Source organism: Phycodurus eques, chromosome 11, assembly GCF_024500275.1.
Source record: "Phycodurus eques isolate BA_2022a chromosome 11, UOR_Pequ_1.1, whole genome shotgun sequence".
In the NCBI taxonomy this organism is placed as follows: domain Eukaryota; kingdom Metazoa; phylum Chordata; class Actinopteri; order Syngnathiformes; family Syngnathidae; genus Phycodurus; species Phycodurus eques.
In genome coordinates this window covers 20,659,102-20,672,841 of record NC_084535.1, presented here as the reverse complement: position 1 = coordinate 20,672,841, position 13,740 = coordinate 20,659,102, and the positions used below count along the sequence as shown (strand labels likewise).

At 41.2% G+C, this 13,740-nt stretch overlaps 1 protein-coding gene across 4 annotated transcripts in view; it reads left to right on the top strand.

Annotated features, from left to right (window-relative positions):
* Window positions 1-9,038, top strand: part of LOC133409499 (regulator of microtubule dynamics protein 2) — a 40,706-nt gene extending 31,668 nt beyond the window's left edge. For all 4 annotated transcript variants that reach the window (XM_061689590.1, XM_061689589.1, XM_061689588.1 and 1 more), the window contains exons 8-11: window positions 544-642; window positions 2,425-2,478; window positions 6,742-6,822; window positions 8,519-9,038. In XM_061689590.1, the coding sequence (XP_061545574.1) occupies window positions 544-642; window positions 2,425-2,478; window positions 6,742-6,822; window positions 8,519-8,599 (315 nt within the window). In that variant the 3' untranslated portion in view covers window positions 8,600-9,038. The remainder of the gene's footprint in view (window positions 1-543; window positions 643-2,424; window positions 2,479-6,741; window positions 6,823-8,518) is intronic.
* Window positions 9,039-13,740: the final 4,702 nt, after the last annotated feature.

Sequence of the window (13,740 nt, the reverse complement as noted above, 5' to 3'; positions counted from 1 at the left end):
CAGGGAACACGGAGGGAACACTGAGGACAAGGAGAGACACGGAGGTCAGAAAGGACACGAGGAATTGAGTAGGCTTATGTGTAGACCGAGGAGCCGTGATACCGCTGTAGAAGCTTCAATACTCTGGCAAGGTTTTCTGGGATCAGGCAGGCTTAAATGCAGGTGGTAACGAGGACTGATTGGAGACAGGTGCGCGGCCAAGGAAGGTGCTGGACAGAGTGAGGATGGGAGAGGGAGAGAGAGTGCAAAGCGCCACCCAGGCTCCAACAGAAGAACTGCGGGATGGCTCATGACACTTTAGCTATAAAAGCTGTAGTAAGAGATAGTGTGTCTTTATGGACGTTGTTTGTAGAGTTGGATTCTGTAAAAGCAAAAATCGAGAACTCTTAGTCTTAGTCTTGAAAATCTCACTTGGTGCTGCACATTCAAAATTGGTCAGTTATCTGGCTTTTAGCCAAGCAGGATTTTTTGTTTGTTTGTTTGTTTGTTTGTTTTTAACAAATAAGATGCACTTTTACTACAGTCTGGTGTCCCTTTTTGCAGGTAGCCCAGTTATCTTGGCTTGAGAGGAAAGTTGCTGCTGCATTGTTTGGAGAACCTCCCAGCGCCACAGTTGAAGATGCACTGAAGAATTTTCTCAAGGTTCTGTTTTTCCCCATACATACTAATCTACTTGGCCATATCCATTTGATAAAACAAAAAGAAAATGTTCTTACACCTTTCCACTCTGGCCTCTGCCACTATTTTGAGGGTGTTGTGATTGTCCATCCATCCATCCATTTTCTGAGCCGCTTCTCCTCACGCGGGTCGCGGGCGTGCTGGAGCCTATCATTGGGCAGAAGGTGGGGTACACCCTGAACTGGTTGCCAGCCAATCGCAGGGCACATACAAACAAACAACATTCGCACTCACATTCACACCTACGGGCAATTTAGAGTCTCCAATTAATGCATGTTTTTGGGATGTGGGAGGAAACCGGAGTGCCCGGAGAAAACCTACGCAGGCACGGAGAGAACATGCAAACTCCACACAGGCGGCACCGGGGATTGAACCCCGCTCCTCAGAACTGTGAGGCTGACGCTCTAACCAGTCGGCCACCGTGCCGCCCCTGTTTCCCATCATCAAACAAATTTAAATATTAGTCAAACACAAGTAAGCACAAAATTCTGGTTTTAAGTGTTTTTTTATTATTAAGGGAGAAAAAAAATCCAAACCTATATAGCCCTGTGTGGAAAAAGTGATTGCACCTCCTTTTAAAACATAACTTAATTGTGGTTTATCATCCCTGAGTTAAATGTCTCTAGTGACACCCAAGCCCGATACTGCCACAACTTTTCTCAATCAAGAAATCACTTAAATAGTACCCGCCTGACAAAGTGAAGTTGACCAAAAGATCCTCAACTATAGAAATTCAGGAACAAATGAGAAATAAAGTAAATGAGATTGATCAATGTGGAAAAGGTTGGAGAAATGCTCCCAGTAAGTCAAGCGGTAAAAGTGAGTCAAGCGGTATTTAAAAAAAAAAACAACAACAAAAAAAACTCTCTGGCGCTATATACCTACTGGGGGCGTGGCTTTAGCGTCCGACTTCACGCACCCTTCCCCTGTCCCCAGCTGCGTCCGCTTTTCCTCTGTGTCAGCAGCGTGTCAGCAGGAAATGCTAAAAAACAAAACAAAAAAGTCAAGCGGAGCGCTCATCACACAACAACATTTATAGATGTTGGAACTCGGTGCACACATAAGGCGCGCCGCATTATAAGGCGCATTTTGGAGAAAATGTAAGACGAAGTGCACCTTATGGTCGTGAAAATACGGTACACTGTTGGGAGCTGCGCTCATCATCAGCCTGCGTGTGTGGCCCTGCCAACCAGACTGCACGCCACATAATCTATGTGTGCCCCACCCTTCGATGCCAGGGGATGCAAACCCTTGATTTAACCAACCCTAATTTAGAGCTGGCTGCAACGACTGACCGAAACTGAAAAGCTGCACGCCTCATACAAAAAATTAAGACAACTGATTCAATACTTAACTGAATAAACAAAGACGTTCCTGTGTCCCATTTGATAAACGCTCTATTTCAAGTTCCTCCCAAATCTCTCCTGTGCCAAGTTGTCAGAGGCCAAACCCTTGGTGTTTAGAGAGGCTTAATGTGTGTTCTCACGTTTTGATTGTTTATATAGAGACATGAATTTTGCTTCTGGCTAATATTCCTGTGCGTGCCTCTTCCTCGCGTCTTGTGTATCTTTACCAATCCATTTATGCTCCTTGTTATAACATGTAGTGCACGACATGGAAGCAAAGCTGCCAGAAATGGCATTTGTGCTTGGAGAAATTCATACTGCAAGAGCAAAGACAATATCAGGCCTCCAGAAATCAACATATTTTTCTCTGAAAGCTGACCTTAACATTTCTCTCTCGCAGGTTGAAGACATCCATCCAGGATATTCCAAACTCAATTATGTTTTCCTTGCTAAGGTCTGTTATCTTATACTCATTTGGAGTATTGGAATGTTTTTGCTGAATGCTGTGAATGATATTTTATACCAAAATTCCTTCTTGGAAGAATACCTTCAGATTATCCATTTTCTGTACCGCTTATCCTCACCAGGGTCGCGGGCGTGCTCGAGCCTATCGCAGCTATCTTCGCGCGAGAGGTGGGGTACACCCTGAACTGGTCGCCAGCATATCACAGGGCACATATAAACAAACAACCCTTCGCACTCACATTCACACCTACGGGGAATTTAGTCTTCAATTAACCTATCATGCATGTTTTTGGGATGTGGGAGGAAACCGGAATGCCCGGAGAAAACCCACGCAGGCACGGGGAGAACATGCAAACTCCACACAGGCGAGGATTTGAACCCTGGTCCTCAGAACTGTGAGGCTGATGTGCTAACCAGTCGGTTAAAATTCATCCATCCATCCATCCATTTTCTGAGCCGCTTCTCCTCACTAGGGTCGCGGGCGTGCTGGAGCCTATCCCAGCTGTCATCGGGCAGGAGGCGGGGTACACCCTGAACTGGTTGCCAGCCAATCGCAAACAACCATTCGCACTCACAGTCATGCCTATGGGCAATTTAGAGTCTCCAATTAATGCATGTTTTTGGGATGTGGGAGGAAACAGGAGTGCCCGAAGAAAACCCACGCAGGCACGGGGAGAACATGCAAACTCCACACAGGCGGGGCCGGGGATTGAACCCGGATCCTCAGAACTGTGAGGCTGACGCTCTAACCAGTCGACCACCGTGCCGCTTGTTAAAATTCATTATTATTATTATTATTATTATTATTATTGTTGTTATTATTATTATTATTATTACTACTATGGCACTTTTTGTCCATTAACTACTTCCACATTCTTCATCCGATTCCATTCCAGCTTCAACATATTCCAAAAATTCACAGGAAGGGTTCTTTTTTTTCTCTCTCTTTAAAAAAATTACCTACATTTCCCACAATTCCACATTTTACACCCCACAATTTCCCATTCATTCCCATTAAGAAATTAAACAAAATTATTCCACATAATTCCCATTCCACGTTCAAAACATTCAGCTCATTTAGAACTTCTTCAAAACACATTCCCACATTACTCACATTCCACATTTTCACCCACATTTCGCATTTTCCCACATTCCGCTCTATTCTCTCTACCTTTTCCCTCCTGCCTCAACATTTCTTGACTGATTCAAACCTTTCCAACTTCAAAATATTTTCCACCTTACCCAAATCCCTCATTCTTCCATATTCAAATTCCCACATTTTCCCCCACAATCAGACATTTGACATTTTTCCTTCCCCCAACATTTCTTGACCGATTCAAACCATTCCAAGTACAAAATATTTTCTATATTCCCCACATTACACAAATTCCAATTTTCACCCACATTTCACATTTTCCCACTTTAAAATACCCACAAAATGTAGACTTTTAAGAAAAAGTCTACATTTTTCTCTCCCTCCACGTTTCTTGACTGATTCAGACTATTCTAGCAACAAAATATTTTCCACATTCCCCAAATTCCCACATTACCCCAATTCTAGTCTTTTCAACATTAAAATACCCACATTAAGAAAATGTCTTAATTATTCTCTCCTGCTTCAACATTTCTTTACTTATAAGAATCATTCCAACTACATATTTTTCCACATTCTCACATTACCCAATTTCCACTTTTAAAACCATATTTAATATTTTTTTCACGTTAAAATACCTACCGTATTTTCCCGGCCGCAAGGCGCACCGTACTAAAAGGCGCAGTCTCAGTTACGGGGGTCTATTTCTGTATTTAACACATACATAAGGCGCACCATATTGGGCACAGGCATGATAAAACATATGCTAGCTTAAAACACACGGTAGCATGCATGCACGCTAAAATAATGTTTTTAAAAAGGCAGCGGGAGCAAAACTGAGTTCGGTTGTACTTTATTGAAGTATTCAACAATGTACTCACGTTATTTTTTGATCAATCCTCATCCACAAATCCATCAAAGTCCTCATCTTGAACAGCTGGGCAAGTTCTCCATCAAACACGCCAGGTTCCCTCTCGTCATTGTCGGAGTCAGTCTCGTTGCCATGCAGCTCCTCAGAAATGACGCCGGCTTTTACGAAAGCTCGAACAACAGTGCAAGCAGACACGTTAGCCCAAGCATCCACGATCCATTCACATATGGTGGCGTAACTCGCCCGGCGCTGCCTCCTAGTCTTAGTAAAGCTGTGTTCGCCATCTGTCATCCATCGCTCCCACGCCGCTCGCAACTTCAATTTGAACGCCCTGTTTACACAAGTGATGATGGCAAGCTCCGAGTTATTGCTCTCAGTCGAATGGTGACTGTAGAGAAGCTTCTCCCGGCTGTTCTTTGCTCATTAATCCATTGCTCGAGTTGGTCTTCCAACTCGTGCCACCTCGCCTTGTTTCCGCGGAAAATCGGCTTCGTCTTCTTGACTTGGCGAAGGTCGTTTTCCTGGTTCCTCCACTTGCGAACCATGGATTCGTTGGTCTTGAATTATCTCGCGGCTGCTCGATTCCCATGTTCCTCCGCATAACTAATAGCTTGCAATTTAAACTGTGCTTCGTAAGCGTGTCTCTTCGTTGGTGCCATTTTCGGGGGTCCTTAACCAAAGCAATGTTGTTTTCCACAATGCACATACCGGCGTTATATACCTACTGGGGGGGTGGCTTTAGCGTCCTCTGTCACGCGCACCCTTCCCCCTTTAACGGCCGCATGCTGTCCTCAGCCACCTCCGGTTTTCCTCTGTATAAGCAGCGTGTCGGCAGGAAATGCTCCCAGTCAGTCAAGGGGAGCGCTCATCACACAACAACATTTATAGATTTTAGAACTCGGTGCACACATAAGGCGCGCCGCATTATAAGGCGCCCCGGCGTCCATTTTGGAGAAAATGTAAGACTTTTAAGTGCGCCTTATGGTTGTGAAAATACGGTAAATGTTTTTCCCACATTAATAAAAATTCTACATTTTTCCCTCCTTCCACATTTCTTGACCGATTGAAACCATTCCAACAACAAAATATTTTCCACATTCCCCAATTTACCACATTACTCAAATTCTACACTTTTCCACATTAAAATACCCACCTTTCCCACATTAATACAAATTCTACATTATTCCCTCCTGCTTCAGCATTTCTTTACCGATTCAAACCATTCCAACTGCAACGTATTTTTGACATTTTCCACATTGTCACATTACCCAAATTCCACTTTTTCAGATTAAAATACATTAACTCAAATTCTACATTTTTCCCTCCAGCATCATCATTTCTGTACCGATTTAAACCAATCCAGCTCCAAAATAATTTTCTCACTCCCCAAATTCCCTCATTAAACATATGGCACATTTTCATCCACATTTCTCATTTTCCCATGTTAAAATAGGGTTTGGGTTATCCCCACATTTTACCCACATTATGATCTATTCTACAATATTCCCTCCTCCTTTAAAATTTCTCGACTGATTCAAGCTATTGCAGCTTCAATATGTTCAGCTCATTCGAGCCGTCATGTGAACCATTCCCATTCTCCAAATTTTACAAAATCTACTCCTAATTGTACAGTAAGTGCCCCAAAATGAACAGGAAGTGACTCGGAATTGCCCAAAAAGGAACTTTCATGTCATTCCACATTATTCAACGTCATTCCACATTGTTCTATAGCATTCGATATTATTCAATATCATTCAATACCATTCCATATCATTTCATTCAGCATTTCAGTATTCACTCATATATGTTTTGACTATTTTAACTTAAGTGTGGCTAAATAACAGTAACAACCATCCATCCATTTTCCGTCCAATTTTCCGTACCGCTTTATCCTCACAAGAGTTGCGACATTAGAAATGGTTCTTCGAGATGCAACTTCAAAGACAGGTTGCTCGCCAAAAGTGAATATGAACTTTGATTTGCTGTCTGTTTGTTTGGCTGTTAGTTAAACAGGCTACATGAAAGGGACAAAATATTAGAAATAGCTCTCAGTATGCAACACTGGAAGCTATAGCCACTTTAAGTAACCTAAATTGATACCTTTGACAGCGTCAATCAAAACTGAGCATTATTATTTTTGTAAAGGCAGCATTTTGAATGCAAGTATTGTATTGATCTTATTATATTAGAGTGTGGTTTTAAATCATATTTGTATTTTCAGAATGTATTTTTGGTATCTTATATTGGAATATAGCGCTCCATAAAGTCATTCTTCTTCTTTGTGCCAGTGTTACAGAGACGTAGGGTATAGGAAGAAGGCGAGGGAGATGTGTGAATTGGCTGCGTCAATGATGTCGGTTTCAAAAGAGGTAGGAGCTGTCATATTAAAAAAAAACAAAAAAACATTTTAACTTGTTTGGCCCTGTGCCCCTGCATGGTACCTCTTGTGCTCTTAACACTTTTCAAAGGTAGATACTGTACTAACTGGTGTTTTGTGCTATGAAGTAATATTTCCGTGACCTGGTCAGATCCAGGAAGCTAAAAGTAGCAGGCCAAATATTCACACCTGTGTACTAAAAAAAAAAATTGGATTTTAAGATACAAATCTAGAAATTACAAAAATAAACACATATGCTAATGTTATCTTACGGTTTTGTTGTGCTTTAGTGTTTGTGCTTTAGTGTGCGTGTTTTGATTTCTTCATATTTAAAGCAAGTTATAGTGGGGCAAAAAAGTATTTAGTCAGCTAACAATTGTGCACGTTCTCCCACTTAAAAGATGGGAGAGGCCTGTAATTTTCATCAGGGGTATACGTCACCTATGAGAGACAAAATGAGAAGAAAAAATCCAGAAAATCACATCAGAAGAATTTATTAGCAAATTATGGTGGAAAATAAGTATTTGGTCACTGACAAACAAGCAAGATTTTTGGCTCTCACAGACCTGTAACGTCTTCTTTAAGAGGCTCCTCTGTCCTCCACTCGTTACCTGTAGTAATAGCACCTGTTTGAACTCGTTATCAGTATAAAAAACACCTGTCCACAACCTCAAACAGTCACACACCAAACTCCGCTATGGCCAAGACCAAAGAGCTGTCAAAGGACACCAGAAACAAAATTGTAGACCTGCACCAGGCTGGGAAAACTGAATCTGCAATAGGTAAGTAGCTTGGTGTGAAGAAATCAACTGTGGGAGCAATTATTAGAAAATGGTAGACATACAAGACCACTGATAGTCTCCCTTGATCTGGGGCTCCATGCAAGATCTCACCCCGTGGGGTCAAAATGATCACAATAACGGTGAGCAAAAATCTCAGAACCACACGGGGGGGCCTAGTGAATGAACTGCAGAGAGCTGGCACCAAAGTAACAAAGGCTACCATCAGTAACACACTATGCTACGAGGGACTCAAATCCTGCAGTGCCAGACGTTTCCCCCTGCTTAAGCCAGTACATATCCAGTACATATCCAGTACATATCCAGGCCCGTCTGAAGTGACAGTGATCCCAAACACACTGCCCAGGCAACGAAGGAGTGGCGTCGTAAGAAGCATTTCAAGGTCCTGGAGTGGCCTAGCCATTCTCCAGATCTCAACCCGATAGAAAATCTTTGGAGGGAATTGAAATTCTGTATTGCCCAGCGACAGCCCCAAAACATCACTGCTCTAGCGGAGATCTGCATGGAGGAATGGGCCAAAACACCAGCAACAGTGTGTGAAAACCTTGTGAAGACTTACAGAAAACGTTTGACCTCGGTCATTGCCAACAAAGGGTTATATAACCAAGTATTGAGATGAACTTTTATTGACCAAATACTAATTTTCCACCATAATTTTCTAATAAGTTCTTCAAAAATCTGATAGTGATTTTCTGGATTTTTTACTCTGATTTTGTCTCATAGGTGAGGTATGCCTATGATGAAAATTGCAGGCCTCTCTCCTCTTTTTAAGTGGGAGAACTTGCACAATTGGTGTCTGACTAAATACTTTTTTGCCCCACTGTATGTTCCAATGATTAAGTTACTGTATTAAACTGCAGTGCACTAACATAAAGGATCTGTTAATAGGATGAAGAAGCACAGAAGGAGCTGGACCTTCTCTGCCCCGAACTTGGAGTGTTAGACCCTGAAGACCAACTGGATCTGTAGCTTCTACTGCTATAGACAACGTGTGTATGCAATGAGTGCACTGAGACCATTAGAGTTCTCTCAGTGAGAGGCAAGTTTGTTGAGTTGCGTCATCACTGGGAGCAAATTGACTGAGTCAGTGTTCAACTGAAGAAGAACATGATGATCTGCAGGAATATAGTCAGTTTATTGTTATGGTTGGTGTGGCTGGGCCCTTGTTGGATACCTGGGGTCATCACTATATTTCACATAATAATTAACTCCTTCACAGTGTGGAACTTGTTGCTACTAACTGTTCCGTCCTGTTTGTTTGTGAACAACATCAACAACAAAAGGAGCAATTACATAACCAAAACAGTCGGTGACTACTTGTTGTCCTGTCCTTGCTGATACCTGGCTTTCTTTTCCTGCAACCAGCTCTTTGCGCCTATCTGACTAAGGGTCATATTCTCCTCTTCATGTGTCTTTTTTTTTTCTTAAGCGCCTGACTTGCACACCTTCCAGGTACGCGCATTCTCCTGTAATGACTTCTGGCCCACCCACCGAGAGTAAGCAGCTCATGTGTACACAACCACTAAAGAGGTGTGAATCATTGAAGTCTGAGCCTGGCTGTGTGGAGTTTTCCTGAGACATTTATCATATTATATATTATAGAATATATTGTCTTAGTAGTATTGGCAAAAGTATTCGGTAGGGCTCCACGTTTATGGCCAAAATAATAATCACGATCATTTTTATCAGTATTATCATCACGATTATTAATTATGATTATTCCTCATGTTAGGGAAAAGTCTTAATTTTTATTGCATTACTTTTCAACAAATAATATTTGTTTTCAGTGAAAAATTAATCTGTAAATAAGAATAAATGATAGATAATAATAACAAATAAATGTACCCCAAAGTGTTCTACTTTACCAAGGGGTAACTGAATAAATATGCTATTTACAAAGTGCAATCACGAATTGCAAATTGAAAAATCCCCGTCGTCAATATCCGGAATTTTCAAGGACAGTTGTGATTTCCCTCTCTATTTACTTCTGCCGTTTTTTCATTGCGGTCTGGCCAGCCGAAAAGTTGAACTCATGCAGCTGCTACAGTGGTTGTTATTAGTGTCTTACCTTGACACATTCAAAATAAAAGTTTCATATTTTACAACATTGGACATCAATGCCATATTTTATTTTATTTTTTTTAATTTTGAATTTGGCCTCGGAGCGCGGTGCCAGCGCTTCATGAAGCCTTAACCATATGTTCGCTAGGTTGCGGGTATTGCTGCAAATGAACCACTTTTCATGTGCAGCGGTGCCCGCTTTTTATATGTAAAAAATCTTCTGTGCACCAGTGCACAAAGCAAGGTCCATGAAGGCATGGATGAGAGAATGTGGTATGGATGAATTTGACTGGCCTGCACAGAGTCCTGCCTTCATCCTGATGGAACACCTTTGGGTTGATTTCGAGGAGACAGTGAGCCAGGCCTTCTTGTCGAACAGCAGTGTGACCTCACAAATATGTTCCTGGAAGAATAAGCAAAAATTCCCATAAAATCACCCCTAAACCTTGTTGAAAGGCTTCCCAAAACAGTTGAAGCTGTTATAGCTGCAAAGGCTGGACCAACATCATATTCAACTAAATGGATTTAGAATGGGATATCACTTAAAATCATATGTAAGTCAAGGCAGGTGAACGAATACTTTTGGCAATATAGTGTATATCACACTTTAAATGTGAAATTAACTCCTGTCGCGGATACGGGAGTTAATCCTCACCAGTGATACATGCACTGCTCCAACATACTTTGTTGGATAGCATGTGTTTTTCTCTGTATAAAATAAATCCAATAAAAGTAACTTAAGTAGAATGCTGTGCTTATGACTGAACGCATGTTTGGAGGTCCATCATAGGAAAGTGGGTGAGCCAGCTGTTTTTTTTTTTTTTAGCAGTGCCCTGCAACCACCTTGCGCCACAGACCGTCACTTAAGCGTATTTTACGACCGTAATAGCTTAAATAATTAATTATTCAAAATCTAACCCACCATTGCGGCATTACGATGATTGCAGTTGATGTGAGCGGAACTTCCAGATAAACTCCAAGCCGCACCAGCAGAAGCTCAAATGTTCCTTGCCTGTGACAAGAGTTCCATGCATGGTGCGAAAATCTTACACCAGTTGATTGTATGTCGACGTTGACCCGTCTGCCTAATGTGGTAGGGACACATTACGGAGCATTGGGCAGTCGGTGAGTGTATATGGGCCAGGTGTGTCTTACACCGTCAGCGCAAGTCGCAACTCAGCACGAGGGCTGTCGAGGCAGTTAACTCAATCAAAACGTGCTGTATGATTCTGCACCTTCATGGGGCACTAGACCTACAACAGCGTGTGGGAGTGTGGAAGAAGAAATGTGCTTAAGTCCGCAGGAGAATGCGCGAAGGCCCCGATTTTACACAGAACGCCCTCAAATCAGGTTTGCTCCACTCAGAGCGCGTAGCTGGCAGGAGGGTGCAGTCCAGATTTTAGTTGATGGGAGTGCTCGCGCAGCCAGAAAAGCGCGCAGCCGCATGCCTTTTCTGACTTACGCGCCCGGGAGAATATGGCCCTTCATGAATTAGCCCCAACGTGTAATGATCACAAGGTGTTGTTTTATGAACAGTAATGAGACCTATTGATTGACATTGTTGATGCTGAAATGTATTCAGAATTAAATGGACGGCATTCATCATTGACTTTCTCGCCAATGACACACTTCCTGTGATTCATTTCCTGTGATGGCATGTAATTCCTCTCACTACCATTTATCAAGTGAATACAACCTCTGTGCACACCTAAAAGCTATTCCTCATGGGCAGAAGAGAACCTACAGTAGATATAAAAAAAAATCTACACACCTGTTCAACTGCCAGATTTTTCTGATGAAAAATTTGACCAAGAAACAAATGTTTTGAAACATTGAAACAACACCTTTTCCCCCATTAATTTGATGTATAACCTGCACAGCAATTTTTTTTTTTTAATTAATGGATGGATTCATCTTTTAGAGAAGGGAAGTAAAAATATACTGAGACAATGTGGTTGCACAAGTTTGCACGCCCTCTTATAACCGGGTATGTGGCTGTTTTCAGAATTAACCAATCACATTCAAACTCAATGTAAAATGGGCGTCAGAACACATCCACCATTTAAAGTGCCTCCAATTAACCCTTCAGATGTTAGGCTTTCCTTGACTTTTTCAAGAACAGCATACCTACAGTCAGTGGCAGTGGCAGCGTAGGGTATTGGGGTTCTTTTTCTCTTGCTGAAACTGGGGCCTTAGTCAATGTTGAGGGATTTATGAACAGTTCCAAATAGCTGTCTTCTGCTAGAAGAAGAGAAAAAGTCTGGAAAAGCCTTGTAGAACAGCTGGAATTTAATTTAGGTTAATCAAAGGCCCTTCAAATGGTGTTAGGTGCTGACACCTCCTGTTTAACATGGGTTTGAATGTGATTGGTAACGAAACACAGCCATAACCCGAGTTATAACAGGGTTTGCAACCGCATTTTCTATTGTTTGTTGAAATACTTAAAGGTCCCGTGTTTTGGCTATTTAGACCTTCATATTGTCTCTCTAACAGGAACTTAGTATCAAAGTGTCAATTTCATTGTCATACAAGTGTCCAGAAAAGAAAAGGCCCTTATGACAGCTTCTTCTGTTTGACCCAGTTTTGTATCCGCTTTCTCTACACTTGGTTAAGACCACGCCCTTTCTTCTGATGGGTTGCCTCTGTGTAGAAGACCCACTTGTGAGAGCACACGTGTTTCTTATGTTGACAGCGCTGGCTCGGAGCAGAAAGGAAAGGCGCAGATCTTCGCTAGTGATGTAGATTAGCTTGAGAAATTCTAATTACCTGAATTCAGGCCTACCAACACAAATAATTTAATTCATATTTCATATTTACTGAGGAACAATTCAGACAATATTACATCCCAAATACGAGAAAAAGTTTGGTTTGGCAAAATATGAAATGCTTAATTTTTTGGACCCTGACTGTGATGACACGTTATGCTATATGAAACACAGGATAAGACCGGATGGCTCGTTGAAGAGAAAAAGGGCTCCCACTAATTACAACAACTGCAGTGCCGTGAAAAAAGTATTGGCCCCCTCCTCAAATTCTTAGATTTTTGCATCGTTTCCCCACTTTAATGTTTAAGATCATCAAACAATTGTAAATATCAGACAAATGTACTTAAAACTTAAAATGCTGTTTTTAAATGATTTCATTTCATCATTAAGTTGGAAGGGGCGGGGGTTGGGGGGCTATTCAATGTTACCCGCCCCTGAGTGAAAAATGGCCCCCTGAACCTAATAACTGGTTGGGCCATCCTCAGCAGCAACAACTGAAATCAAATGTTTTCTATAACTTGCAACGAGTCTTTCAAATCTCTCTGAACCTATTTTGTCCTACTCTTCCTTGCAATTGTTTGAATTCAGCAAAAATTGAGGGTTTTCGAACACAAACGAACATCTCTTTTGAAGGTGCCACTACATTTCACTCGGATTCAAGTTTGGACTTTGACCGAAATTGTGAGTAGCCACAATTAAGTCATGATTCAACCCAAGTTTACTTGGGTTATATTTGTCTGATATTTACATTTGTTTGATGATCTTAAAGTGAGTAAACCTTGTAAAAATATAATTTGAGAAGGGGGCCATTACTTTTTCAGAGCACTGTACATTGATGTTGAGTTGTATTTGTAATAATTTGTTTTTATTTATTTCCATGCCGGTCAAACAACAAACTGCTTTACTGTGCTGGAAAATATCAATGATGCCATCAATTAATCGACTGATTCTACTTTCGTCACATTATAGTTAAGTACAAAAAATCTGAAGTCATTCAACCCCTGCAACAGCGGTGTGTAGATTTTTTTATATCCCCTGTATATTTAAGCACAGACATGAATTAACACTTTACATTTTTAATTTATATTTTTAAGTTGGAATTGCTCAAATATTTTAGAGACCGGTTCAACAACGAATATTGACGAGAAAAAAAAACCTTTTAAGCACTCAATGAAATACAACAGTGTCTCAATTAAACCTTCTTTTTTGTTTATGTATTTATTTAATCCAGACATAAACAAAGTGGTTTTTCACAAAGTGGTTTTAAATGTGTTTTTATGACTT